Here is a 14,513-nt window from a genome sequence, read left to right as displayed (position 1 = left end):
ACATTAACGGGCCTCTATTCTAGTGATGGACAGCTTTAAGGGACTGCATTGTTTATTCAGCAGGTCTTAAGTAACACAAATATAATCCAACAGTAATCTTACGCTTTGGCAATCAGAGAGGCTGAATTACTAGAGGATTGTTACCGTGATGGAGACATCAAAGCGATTACAAGTTTCACACAAGCAACGGCAGAAGCTAACGCAACACGACAGTTCATCCAGGGCTCAAGAGAAGAACGTGTGTGTGATTGCAAACTGTTGATTTGATGAACTTCTCTTTGTGCATACTGCCCAGGCCGTTCTGTCGTCGCCTTGCAAACGGCCTCAATCAGTACCCCTCCTCACCTCCTCACCTCCTCACCTCCACAGCCCAGCGGGCCAGAATGCACAAGGGAACTGAAGGGAAAGGAGCGCAGACAGATATACCAAAGTAAATAAAACAAACCGAACTGTTCCACGGACTAGAGATGCTACAGACTGCAGTAAAGTGAAGCGGAGCGCTACGTCCCCAAGATAACGTTCACCAGCCAGCAATGCGGCCCTGTAGGGGATTAGATCAGGAAGCCAAACCAGAACTGGTGTGTGTGTGTGTGCGTGTGTGCGTGTGTGTGTGTGTGTGCGGCAGGACGAGGCCTAATCACTTCATGAACACAGAACAGCACCACTCCTCTGAGCAGGACAGCCAGATCAACGTCTCCAATAATCCCATCCAACCGCAGCCTGGGAACGCTCACTGGACAATCCCAGCCGCCACTCATGATCCAGCCTGGCCCATTGGGCGCTCACCGTTGCCAAGCCAACCCCTCGTGTGGGGCCTGGGAAAGGTTAACACATGGTTAATGGGTGAATGGGATATTCTGCACCGTCATTAATCGACGTTTGGCGTGGACTGTGCTGCGCACGTGCCAAGGATCAAATGATTTTTTTTATGCAGACCTCACCCAATGCAGGACCCTGAACATTTGAAACATGAAAATGGGATTGGAATAAAAGCCCAAAACATAAACCATTTAATAAATATCATTCCCTTCGGAAACAACACTAGAATTCACCAAATTGAAATGAATTATGATGTCAGTATCCCCTGTAAAATGTTATTAAAAATTCTTCCACCGGATTGACAACCGAGGTTAGGAAGAGAGCGTCATCCAGCCTCGCCGCCGGCGACACAGCCTCAGTTTTTGGCTGATCTCAGAGACGCCATACGATTAAAGGTCTGAACCCAGCAGACCACAGAGTCGGCCTTAAGACCCACAAACAGCCATTAAAGGATCTAAAACGATGAATAAATAAGAGCAGCATGTGTCATTAAAGATCTAACTGGAACATAAACTACTACGTTCAGTCGTCACACTAGAGCCCGCCTCCTGAACTAGGGAACTAGATGATCATGGATTTGTGTTCAGAATGTCCTGAACCTCCCGAAAATCAAAGAGGGGCAGTAGTTAGGAAGACGCACACACACACATCCAAATAGGCACACGCCCATTAACAAAGACCAGGAGAATAATATCTCAGGTACACGAGGCTGCTCAGCATGACCAGCTGGACGGGGCAGGAGAGGGGGGGGGGGGTCTAAGACTGTCTATCGGAGAGTGCAGCGCTCACGGAGCCTGCTGCATCACTCCTGCCGTCTTCACCTGGCTCCAGCCGGCCACAGAGGACGAAGCAGGTCTAACCGGACCCACAGCGGGGTGGTCAGGAACACCAGAACCTGCAGGGTCATGAGGAACACCCCGACCCTGACCCTAACCCAGGTCTAAACGGACCCACAGCAGGGTGGTCAGGAACACCAGAACCTGCAGGGTCATGAGGAACACCCTGACCCTGACCCTAACCCAGGTCTAACCGGACCCACAGCGGGGTGGTCAGGAACACCAGAACCTGCAGGGTCATGAGGAACACCCTGACCCTAACCCTAACCCAGGTCTAAACGGACCCACAGCGGGGTGGTCAGGAACACCAGAACCTGCAGGGTCATGAGGAACACCCCGACCCTGACCCTAACCCAGGTCTAAACGGACCCACAGCGGGGTGGTCAGGAACACCAGAACCTGCAGGGTCATGAGGAACACCCCGACCCTGACCCTAACCCAGGTCTAAACGGACCCACAGCGGGGTGGTCAGGAACACCAGAACCTGCAGGGTCATGAGGAACACCCCGACCCTGACCCTAACCCAGGTCTAAACGGACCCACAGCGGGGTGGTCAGGAACACCAGAACCTGCAGGGTCATGAGGAACACCCCGACCCTGACCCTAACCCAGGTCTAACCGGACCCACAGCGGGGTGGTCAGGAACACCAGAACCTGCAGGGTCATGAGGAACACCCCGACCCTGACCCTAACCCAGGTCTAAACGGACCCACAGCGGGGTGGTCAGGAACACCAGAACCTGCAGGGTCATGAGGAACACCCCGACCCTGACCCTAACCCAGGTCCAAGCGGACCCACAGCGGGGTGGTCAGGAACACCAGAACCTGCAGGGTCATGAGGAACACCCTGACCCTGACCCTAACCCAGGTCTAAACGGACCCACAGCGGGGTGGTCAGGAACACCAGAACCTGCAGGGTCATGAGGAACACCCTGACCCTGACCCTAACCCAGGTCTAAACGGACCCACAGCGGGGTGGTCAGGAACACCAGAACCTGCAGGGTCATGAGGAACACCCCGACCCTGACCCTAACCCAGGTCTAACCGGACCCACAGCGGGGTGGTCAGGAACACCAGAACCTGCAGGGTCATGAGGAACACCCTGACCCTGACCCTAACCCAGGTCTAAACGGACCCACAGCGGGGTGGTCAGGAACACCAGAACCTGCAGGGTCATGAGGAACACCCTGACCCTGACCCTAACCCAGGTCTAAACGGACCCACAGCGGGGTGGTCAGGAACACCAGAACCTGCAGGGTCATGAGGAACACCCCGACCCTGACCCTAACCCAGGTCTAACCGGACCCACAGCGGGGTGGTCAGGAACACCAGAACCTGCAGGGTCATGAGGAACACCCTGACCCTGACCCTAACCCAGGTCTAAACGGACCCACAGCGGGGTGGTCAGGAACACCAGAACCTGCAGGGTCATGAGGAACACCCTGACCCTGACCCTAACCCAGGTCTAAACGGACCCACAGCGGGGTGGTCAGGAACACCAGAACCTGCAGGGTCATGAGGAACACCCTGACCCTGACCCTAACCCTAACCTGCAGGATGAGGTCTTCCTCTTTCACCGCTAATTGTACATGAGCAAGCAGCATCATCGCGGTCTGCTCTGACATCGATGGGCAGGTAAAGAAATGAGGATCAGTGCAGCTCTGAGCTCACAGGAAACCAGAGCCTGGAGTCGGACCGCCGAAGAATAGATCGATGGATCGAATCGGGATCAACGGCGACAAACACAGACGGAGTCAATAGTTCCTTCTCACATTCCTCCACAACGCGTTTCTCATTTGCACAGTTTCTATGTTGCTCTGGTCCTGGACACGCGCGCACACACACACTACAACACCAACGCACACACACACACGCACGCACACTACAACGCCAACGCACACACACACACGCACGCACACTACAACGCCAACGCACACGCACGCACACACACACTACAACGCCAACGCACACACACACACACACACACACACACTACAACGCCAACGCACACACACGCACTACAACGCCAACGCACGCACACGCACGCACACACACACTACAACGCCAACGCACACACACACACACACACTACAACGCACACACACACTACAACGCCAACGCACACACACACACACACACACACACACTACAACACCAACGCACACACACACACACACGCACACTACAACGCCAACGCACACACACACACACACACGCACACACACTACAACGTCAACGCACACACACACACGCACGCACACTACAACGCCAACGCACACACACGCACTACAACGCCAACGCACGCACACGCACACACACTACAACGCCAATGCACACACACGCACACACACTACAACGCCAACGCACACACACGCGCTACAACGCCAACGCACACACACGCACACACTACAACGCCAACGCACACACACACACGCACGCACACACGCACGCACACACACACACGCACGCACACGCACGCACACACACTACAACGCCAACGCACACACACACACACACACTACAACGCCAATGCACACACACACTACAACGCCAACGCACACACACACACGCACGCACACTACAATGCCAACGCACACACACACACGCACACTACAACGCCAACGCACACACACACACGCACACTACAACGCCAACGCACACACGCACTACAACGCCAACGCACGCACACACACACACACACACACTACAACGCCAACGCACACACACACACACACACTACAACGCCAACGCACACACACACACACACACACTACAACGCCAACGCACACACACTACAACGCCAATGCACACACACTACAACGCCAACGCACACACGCGCACGCACACACACACTACAACGCCAACGCACACACACACACGCACACACACTACAACGCCAACGCACGCACACACACGCACACTACAACGCCAACGCACACACGCGCACGCACACACACACTACAACGCCAACGCGCACACACACACGCACGCAAACTACAACGCCAACGCACACACACACACGCACACTACAACGCCAACGCACACACACGCACGCACACACACACTACAACGCCAACGCACGCACACACACACTACAACGCCAACGCACGCACGCACACACTACAACGCCAACGCACACACACACACGCAGGCACACACACTACAACGCCAACGCACAACCAGTAAACCATTGTAAATCAACATCACTAAAATCCCCCGCTCCTCGTCCCACCGTGTTAACGGTAATTACCCCCCCCCCCCCTCTGCAACCAAGAAGTTTATCACCTGCAGACAAAACTCACCGCGGAAACACATGGTGCAATTAAAAAGGGGTGCAGCAGCAAGCTGCCCCAACTAACCCTGCCCTTTGCCCAGAGTCTTGCCTGTCTGTCCTTTGCCCAGAGTCTTACCTGTCTGCCCTTTTCCCAGAGTCTTACCTGTCTGTCCTTTTCCCAGAGTCTTGCCTGTCTGTCCTTTTCCCAGAGTCTTACCTGTCTGTCCTTTGCCCAGAGTCTTGCCTGTCTGTCCTTTGCCCAGAGTCTTACCTGTCTGTCCTTTTCCCAGAGTCTTGCCTGTCTGTCCTTTTCCCAGTCTTACCTGTCTGTCCTTTTCCCAGAGTCTTGCCTGTCTGTCCTTTTCCCAGAGTCTTGCCTGTCTGTCCTTTTCCCAGAGTCTTGCCTGTCTGTCCTTTGCCCAGAGTCTTACCTGTCTGCCCTTTGCCCAGAGTCTTACCTGTCTGCCCTTTTCCCATGTCTTACCTGTCTGCCCTTTTCCCATGTCTTACCTGTCTGCCCTTTTCCCATGTCTTACCTGTCTGCCCTTTTCCCATGTCTTACCTGTCTGTCCTTTGCCCAGCGTCTTCTCCAAACGGTAAGGTCCCACGTAGGTGGCATGTTGGGCACCGCTGTTGTCTTTACCGGACGACGACATGACGAATCTGGGGGACACTTTCCAATGAAAGTGTCCACGCCGCTGCTGTCTCCTCCGTTACTCCTCCTCTCCTCTCCTCCGTTACTCCTCCTCTCCTCTCCTCCGTTACTCCTGTTTGAGGAGGTGCGCTTCTCGCTTTCTCTCCTCTTTGCTGCAGACGACGCGCAAACGCTTTGAATATCGGTGTCGGTGAAAGCCGTCGTTGCGCGCCTGTGGGAGGAGTTGCTGAGCGGCACGCGATGATTGACGGTGGTTTCAGCCAACCAGAGAGCCGGATACGATGCCGCCCTTTTTTTGGATTGAGCGTGTCTGATTTCTTTTTTTTATTGCAAGTCGTAGTTCATGTAAACCCGTTTAGAGCAAATTCCAGTCCATAATAATCGGTGAGATCATTGCGTAGAAGTTTTATAAATAAAAAATGATATATTTTTTTGTTTACTGTTTATTTTCACCGTATAACCAGTTAAGATGCCTTTTGTTAAAAAGATCCACCTATATCTGTTGTAAACTATAGAAAGACTCTTACAGAGACTAACTATTAGGGTGTGTTTTTGCTAAACAAGTTCAATATGAGTTTTTATTGGCCATAATTGTTCAGCAGTGTTTCCTACCTGCATTTTACCAACATTCCTTCCTCTGTCAATACACATATTATACACCTAAACATAACATAACTCTGTGTGTGTGTGTGTGTGTGTGTGTGTGCGTGCAGCAGGTGGAGACAGTATTTGCCCCCCGATTCATTTCACACCCCACTGGTCTGAGACCTGTGACTGTGGCCTGTTGTCTGATGCCCACACCCTGTGAGAGTACAGGTGTCAGGGGAAACACACACACACACACACACACACATTTTTAAACTGAATATGTACAAAGTTGAGAAAGCTGCAGAAATAGCGCTGCATCCTCAACACCCAGTAGGCGACTTCCAATCCAAGCACATTCCAGAATGCTTTGATATTAATTATTGTATTATTATCACTGCATTTGACTGATCTATTACATGAAACATTACATTGTTGAAGAGGATCAATTCATTTCCTTTCATCCTCACCCCAAAAAATTCAATGTTAAAGATTAGTATGCTGAGATGTTATCGTCAAGAGCTATGAACCCTGCAGGTAGAAGAGAAATATTCACACCTGGGAACGAGTCCTTTGTATTACCGCTTAAGAAGACTCCCTTCTTCCTCTACTTTTATTTATGACGTTTACTCACTGCACTCGCTCCACTTTAGTGTCTGTGAGGCTGAGGTTGAAGGTTTGTAGTTTCCCCTGTTGCCCTTCAACACACCGGGACCTGGGTTTACATGCAGACGTGTGACCCAAAGTGTCGCCCACGGGGCTGCATGGTGCAGGTGGACTTGGCATGTGATGTCAGCGCCAGGTGGGCACCGTCTCAATAATGCATCATGATCCGCACCGGCGCTGTCAGACACACCTCTTTGAAGTGTTCCCGAAACATCTGCAGCTTGAGCAGTTCATCATCTCATCCCTTCTCTACTCCTTCCAGACCTTCATCCCTCTTCCCTGCACAGGAATTAATGACAAGCATTCCCAGTTAGAGGTCGAGCATGTTTATTTTAAATCGACATGATCAACAAAATTCGAAACAGCTCCTTGTCTTCAGGACAGACGACGAGGTAAGAATCATCAAAGAGCTGTTCAGCCAATCAGCAATCGATCGCAACGGCAGGTTCTAGTGCTCCACAGGATGGGAATATGAATACGTAGTTCCTTTGCAAACAAGCGATCCAACGAAGCAATTCCATAATGAAATGAAATATTGTGTTTACTACAAGAAATCCTAAGTAGAAGTTATTTGATGTTAAATATCTGTGTGCAAAGGAAAGATGAGCTATACCAGAGAGGAAAGCCAGAGGGAGAGATAAGGATGGAGACACTCAATAAAAACATATTTGATAAATGGCAAGAGTCCAATAACCTCTGGATGTGAGAACAGAGCCCAGCCTGCAGAACAGCTTCACCTTATTGCCATAATGAATAGCTTCACAATATTCAGCTGGGGCTTGTAAACACATCATCGGCCTGATGCACAATGCAAATTCACAAAGCTGGTTGTGATACGTGTACGTAACCTCGACCACCCCAAGGTCAAACGGAAAGGTTTGCTGCCATCAAGCTGTTCCTGGGCTGGACAGCATGGTGTGGCTGATCCATTAGCACGTCATCCTCCTACAGAGGAGACCATCAGTGTTCATCTGGCGAGGACAGAAATGAAGGGAAGGCAGCAAAGATTTAAAACAAATTGCTTTAGTGTAACAAACCTAACAAATAAAAAACAAGAACCACAAGATTGTTTTGCTTTTCTGAAAGGTGAACGGAACAGCAAAGGTACCAGCAAACAGGTGATACAGATACTTAGTCGCCCAGTGCACACACAAAAGGCCCAAGGAGCGGTTACTTCTAGTCCTCTTAGATATCAGAGCCGACAGCGCTCGTTTCCACCAATCACGTGAAGGTTTGTGTGATTCTCAGTGAAATAAAGGGTGCACCTCGAGTATCCATGAAACGGTAGTTTACAAAGATATCGTTTCCAGCGTAACTCAATTAGACCGGTTCCAAGCGCAGAACAGGAGTGTGACTTGAAGACAGGTGTATGAGAAGAACACCTGAGAATGATTCAGGCACTGGAGGACACTTCAGTGTCTCCAGCTCGGCATTGCTACTCTGTAATGTGGGACGGCCCGAGCAGTCCTGCATGCAAACTAGTGGGGCGTGCACGTGAACACACACTCTCTTGCACATATGGTCTGACGTCGAGCGTGCTCATGTACCGTGACCACCGACCTGCTGCTGTTGACTTCAAATGTCACAACAGCATGGCGGCTGTCGGCTGACGGAGTAAGGGAGGAAGGGAATGTGGAGGGAATCCTCCCCAGTGGGAATAAGATTCTCCCTCAATCACACAAGCTGCAGTTCCACTGCCCTCTACTGGGCCCAGAAGCGCACGCACCCCATCATTAACACGACAGAGACAGCAAAGTAACAACCTCTCTCAGGTTTGTATGTTTTATTATTTTACTGCACAGAGTCTCACACATCTGATGAAATCACAGAAATCATCTGAGCCAGTTTCGTCTCTGCCTCGGAGTCTGGAATCTATCTCTGTCCTATTGTAAGACTGAAAGTGTATCGTTGCATTGCACAGCAAAGACACCCGTTGAGGCTGTTTTTTGATTCACCTAACACACACACACACACACACACACACAAAGCAAGCATGTCCTCTTTAATTATAGGTTTTCGGTGTTGCAATAAACATAATTGCAGTATACAAAGCAAACTAATTGGATTGGCTGCGTGTGCCTAACTCATCATTTAATAGCAGTGTGGGGTGAAGGACTAAAACAACTACATTTATTTGTGCTGCATTTACTCATCATGTTTTCTACAGACACAGTCGCTGTTGTCTGTCTGGCTTGTTATCAGTTTTAGCCTCACAGCCTCACAGCAAGAAGGTTGCAGGTTCGAATCCAACTTGCTTTTCTGTGTGGAGTTTGCATGTTCTCCCCATGTCTGCCCGGGTTCTCTCTGGGTTCTCCGGCTTCCTCCCACCACCAAAAACATGCAACTTAGGCCCAGGTCGTTATTGAAAAAGAGAATGCATTCTCAATTAACTTACCTGGTCAAATAAAGGTTAAATCAAATGTAAATACGGAGAACAAGAACGTCGTCTTCACTCCGTTTCATTTGAGCGTATATTTTGTTGCACAGATGTATTGTGTGTTTTACAATCTACTCAAGAGATGTAACTGTACTGTATACCGTAATGAGTGGGAGTCACCATCTGGATGTTTTTTTCCAAACACATATTAATTTATCCACATTAATTTACCACTGTGACCCGTGAAGTTCCTCTTTCAGATCCTTCAGGAAAATGCAGCTCCTTTTAAAGGCGCCGACTATTTGCCAACACCAATTTGGTCCCTAAGAGCAGATGCAGGTGGGGCTGGCCCGGGGGGGCCTTTCCCTGCTCTACCCTTGATCCACGCACTGAAGCAGGTTTTCCTCTGCAGATCATTTGAAACCTGCTTCTGGCAATGTCATTCGTTCCTTCCGTTGGAACCTGGCTTTGTGCGTGCTACATGACCTACATGTGGCACATCTTGTATCATGTACATGTACATGTACAGTGTGTGTATATTGTGTAGAGTCTCAGAGGGGACGGATGGAGGGAGGAGGTGGGAAAGAGGCAACATTACCAGAGACTCTCTGTTTCACCCATCCTCAGGTGACTGAAGGTAATGAGTGTCACTGCCCCCCCCCCATCAGCTCCCCGCTTTAATCAATACACACAAATACATCTATGCATACACAGGTGCTGTTTCTCCTCCTACCCGCGCCTGTTTTCTGAAATGTCAGGCTGGGGGGGGGGGGGGGGGGCTGCGTGGGGTTTCTTTGGAGGGCGGTAAAAGCTGATTGGAGCTAAAACAGTCGGTCAAGCCTCGCTGCCTCAGCATCTGTTGGATTACAGACAGCCAGCCTGTCATCTGTGAAATGAAGGCTAGAATAGGAGGAGTGGGGGGAAAGGCCATCCATGAAGCGGGGAGCAGAGGGTGGGGGCATGAAGATTGATTAAGTAAAGATTATTGTGTAAATTCACCTGACAGGCTGTGAAAAGGAACGCTCATTTGCTGTCTAAGAAGAAACACGGGCAGACAGCAATAAGGAGATCAAGGTCCAGAACAGGGGGGGGGGGGGGGGTACACACACCTGACCTTTAGTGAATCCTAGGTAAGATAAGTAGGTAAAGTAAAGGTTATAGTTAGTGCATGTGTTGTAATGACTTGAACCAGACAGCAGGGGGCACTAGTCCTATTTCCCCCCTTCATTCCCATCAGCGATGGAACATTTCCTATTTATAATTCCACAGCATATTTGTTATAACGTCTTAAATGAAGGAATCACTCCAAGACATTTAGGTCTGGTTGGTTTATTTATCTCTGTTCTTCACATCCCGGTAACTGACTGCGTCATTTCTTTCTCCTTCCTGCATCGCCTCACTCGTCCTCTGGGTCCACCACGCCCTCTGGTGGCGTGGGGTGGTGAGGTATGTAATTCACTATACAGTATTACAATATTAATATGAGTTTATAATCATTTCTTCAAATAGCTTCGATTTATTATAAACGTTCGCCTCACACTCAGAATCAAGCTGCATCGATGATCGTTCGATTCCCCAAGACAAAACGATTTGCTTGCAAATCGACTGTCGTCAACATGAATTGATACTTTCGTGAAGGTGTATGCTCGTAATTTAAAATGCAATAGGAGGGGGGGGGGGGGCTGCTACGACATGCGGGTCATCACGTCTCACTCCTGGAATTTTATTTCGAAAACCACCTCTGACAAATTTAGAGGCTCCGAACCGGAAGCGCAGTTTCGCTGCTGCATCCGGCATCGGACGTGACTTGAAACACGCGCATCCGATCTCTGCTACGTCACGTCTGCCTGGGGGGGTTGTCTATAAATACTGAGGGTCTCTTTTCCTCAGCACCACAACTGCGGGAAATCTGCACACCTGACGGCCAGACGCATTCCCGCCACCTTCATCACCGTAAAGGTAAGATTATCGATCTGAGCGGGCCATTGAACTGCGTGATTATTACCGGATGGGGGGCACCGACCTGAGAGGAGAGGGGCGTGTCCTACGGTTAAACCTTTGTCATGTTTTAGTTTTATTTAAATCGAGTAGCAGAAACGTGCAATGACGTTAAAAGAATGCATTTTAAGTGGTGTGATAAATAAATAGATTGATATTATATACCTGAAAGCAGTGGTCTGCGTATAAATGGGTCGTATCCATGTACTTATATGTAGTATTACCGGTACACAACAAGGTTCTTGTGTAAACCATCTTTAGTGAGAGACAGAAATAGAACCGATGACATAACAAGTGCAGCGAAGGTCTCCTTTATGGTTCCTCTCCCAATGATTGATCCATTCCAACGTTTTGCTACAGTCTGTATTTTCTGATTAATTACAGGTGAGGCATTTGTACAGTTTCATGCTTGAATCAGTAGCAAAGACAGAGAAGACAATCTATATATAACCCCCTCGGCTGATACCTGACACCTGTCCGAGCCAGGAGAACCCCCCACTAACCCAATTAACTAACTGCTCACTAATAGTTGTCGTTTTCCACCTGTGCGCATGTTTATTCATATCCCATAAATGAATGCAATCTGAACAGCAACAGAACTATACCCAGTTATTTCAGTTTCAAATAATCTGTTAAACACCTGCGGTGATCCTCAGTCAGCAGACAGAGAGTTAAACCTGCCTAACCTGTAACCCTAAACCTGTTAAACACCTGCGGTGATCCTCGGTCGGTTATAGATTTATTACGCCGCATTTGCCACATCCTCCAAGGATGTGCAAACTCCCCTCTGAGAACTCTATAGCATCATGCTAATGAAGGATAGCGGAAGTCTATAGCATGATGCTATATGAAGTCTATAGCATCATGTTAATGAAGAATAGCGGAAGTCTATAGCATGATGCTATACGAAGGATAGCAGAAGTCTATAGCATGATGCTATATGAAGGATAGCAGAAGTCTATAGCATGATGCTATATGAAGGATAGCAGAAGTCTATAGCATCATGCTATATGAAGGATAGCGGAAGTCTATAGCATGATGCTATATGAAGGATAGCAGAAGTCTACAGCATGATGCTATATGAAGGATAGCGGAAGTCTATAGCATGATGCTATATGAAGGATAGCGGAAGTCTATAGCATGATGCTATATGAAGGATAGCGGAAGTCTATAGCATGATGCTATATGAAGGATAGCGGAAGTCTATAGCATGATGCTATATGAAGGATAGCGGAAGTCTATAGCATGATGCTATATGGATAGCGGAAGTCTATAGCATGATGCTATATGAAGGATAGCGGAAGTCTATAGCATGATGCTATATGAAGGATAGCGGAAGTCTATAGCATGATGCTATATGAAGGATAGCGGAAGTCTATAGCATCATGCTAATGAAGAATAGCGGAAGTCTATAGCATGATGCTATACGAAGGATAGCAGAAGTCTATAGCATGATGCTATATGAAGGATAGCAGAAGTCTATAGCATGATGCTACATGAAGGATAGCAGAAGTCTATAGCATCATGCTATATGAAGTCTATAGCATGATGCTATATGAAGGATAGCGGAAGTCTATAGCATGATGCTATATGAAGGATAGCGGAAGTCTATAGCATGATGCTATATGAAGGATGGCGGAAGTCTATAGCATGATGCTATATGAAGGATAGCGGAAGTCTATAGCATGATGCTATATGAAGGATAGCGGAAGTCTATAGCATCATGCTAATGAAGAATAGCGGAAGTCTATAGCATGATGCTATACGAAGGATAGCAGAAGTCTATAGCATGATGCTATATGAAGGATAGCAGAAGTCTATAGCATGATGCTACATGAAGGATAGCAGAAGTCTATAGCATCATGCTATATGAAGTCTATAGCATGATGCTATATGAAGGATAGCGGAAGTCTATAGCATGATGCTATATGAAGGATAGCGGAAGTCTATAGCATGATGCTATATGAAGGATGGCGGAAGTCTATAGCATGATGCTATATGAAGGATAGCGGAAGTCTATAGCATGATGCTATATGAAGTCTATAGCATGATGCTATATGAAGTCTATAGCATGATGCTATATGAAGGATAGCGGAGGCTGTGGCTCAGTTGGTAGAGTGGGTCGTCCAGTGATCAGAAGGTCGATGGTTTGAATCCCAGCCATATGAAGGATAGCATTTTTTATTCGTTTATTTAACAGGGACAGCGCACATTAATAAATATTTCTGTAAATGTGCCAGAATTAGCCAAAACGCTATTTTTCATCTGTTGTCCCTGGACAGAGCTTCCAAGGCACCCCGAATATATACACATATAAAATAACCACACAATTAAAAACTATATCAAATAAAACATTTTCAAGTCACAGTAAAACATGATGTCTCCTGACTTAAAATTAATGTAACAACGTTTAAAAACCGCCCTGCAGGACGAGTGTTGTCGTGTGACGTCACAGGCACGGAGACAGGCTGTAGCTGTAGGACCGCCCCCTGGCAGTGGTCGCCATGGACACCAAGAGAGGCGACGATTACTGTCTGTCAAACATTTATGGAAGCAAACACGATGTGGCTGTTAGAAGACGATTCTATGACAGACAGTTTCCACTTCATAAATGAGATGTGCACGTTTGCCTTCGCCATCGGGATGTCCCTGCTGCTTACCGTAGCTCTGAGCTTGATTAGCTTCTAGTAGCTGAACGCAGCTATCTGTTCACGTTCATAATGCTTTTACCCAAGGCCGAATCATTAGCCGATGTACGGCTCTTCAAAAGACAAAGGGATATTGCTGTTGCATTATATGAAAATACAGGATAAACGTTGTTTCATGTCAAAATATATGTCATTTCAACGCGATTCGCTGTGACGATAACATGACTCGAAACTACGGAAGGGCAGCAGGGTCACGTAAAGAGATCGAAACTACGGAAGGGGAGCAGGGTCATGTAAAGAGAAAAATGGTTTTCGAGAATATAGAAACACGAGTTAACTGTAGTAATATGCAAATAATTTAGTAATATGAGAATAACGCCGCAATATCGCGAGAATAAAAGCAAATTATACCAAAACACGTATTATTAAATAACCGTAATCTTAAGACGTTTCTCTAAAAAGTCTCAAATTGGATTTAAATGTCTTCTGAACTGAACACGTTTCCATTTCTTGGTGATAAAGTGTTTATTTAATTGTGCATCTTCTAAATCGCTCAATAAGATTATCCGTGTTGCTGGTTTCTACACCGGCGACCCTATTTCTGTGGGACATTTCTTGTTAACTACGTTATTGTTGTAATATATATGGCTTTTCAT

At 47.9% G+C, this 14,513-nt stretch overlaps 2 protein-coding genes across 2 annotated transcripts in view; one reads left to right on the top strand and one right to left on the bottom strand.

The window, feature by feature from the left end:
- The window catches only part of brsk2a (BR serine/threonine kinase 2a), a 98,592-nt gene extending 92,947 nt beyond the window's left edge, over positions 1 to 5,645 (bottom strand). The window contains exon 1 of the mRNA XM_068739024.1: positions 5,491 to 5,645. Coding sequence (XP_068595125.1) covers positions 5,491 to 5,584 — 94 coding nt within the window. The 5' untranslated portion in view covers positions 5,585 to 5,645. The remainder of the gene's footprint in view (positions 1 to 5,490) is intronic.
- Positions 5,646 to 11,114: 5,469 nt separating this feature from the next.
- Positions 11,115 to 14,513, top strand: part of ldha (lactate dehydrogenase A4) — an 8,202-nt gene continuing 4,803 nt past the window's right edge. The window contains exon 1 of the mRNA XM_068739079.1: positions 11,115 to 11,170. The gene's annotated coding sequence lies outside the window, so the exon portion shown is untranslated. The remainder of the gene's footprint in view (positions 11,171 to 14,513) is intronic.

This window comes from Brachionichthys hirsutus, chromosome 5 (assembly GCF_040956055.1).
Source record: "Brachionichthys hirsutus isolate HB-005 chromosome 5, CSIRO-AGI_Bhir_v1, whole genome shotgun sequence".
Lineage (NCBI taxonomy): Eukaryota > Metazoa > Chordata > Actinopteri > Lophiiformes > Brachionichthyidae > Brachionichthys > Brachionichthys hirsutus.
The sequence above is the reverse complement of the archived record's forward strand: the minus strand, read 5'-3'. Positions and strand labels throughout refer to the sequence as shown.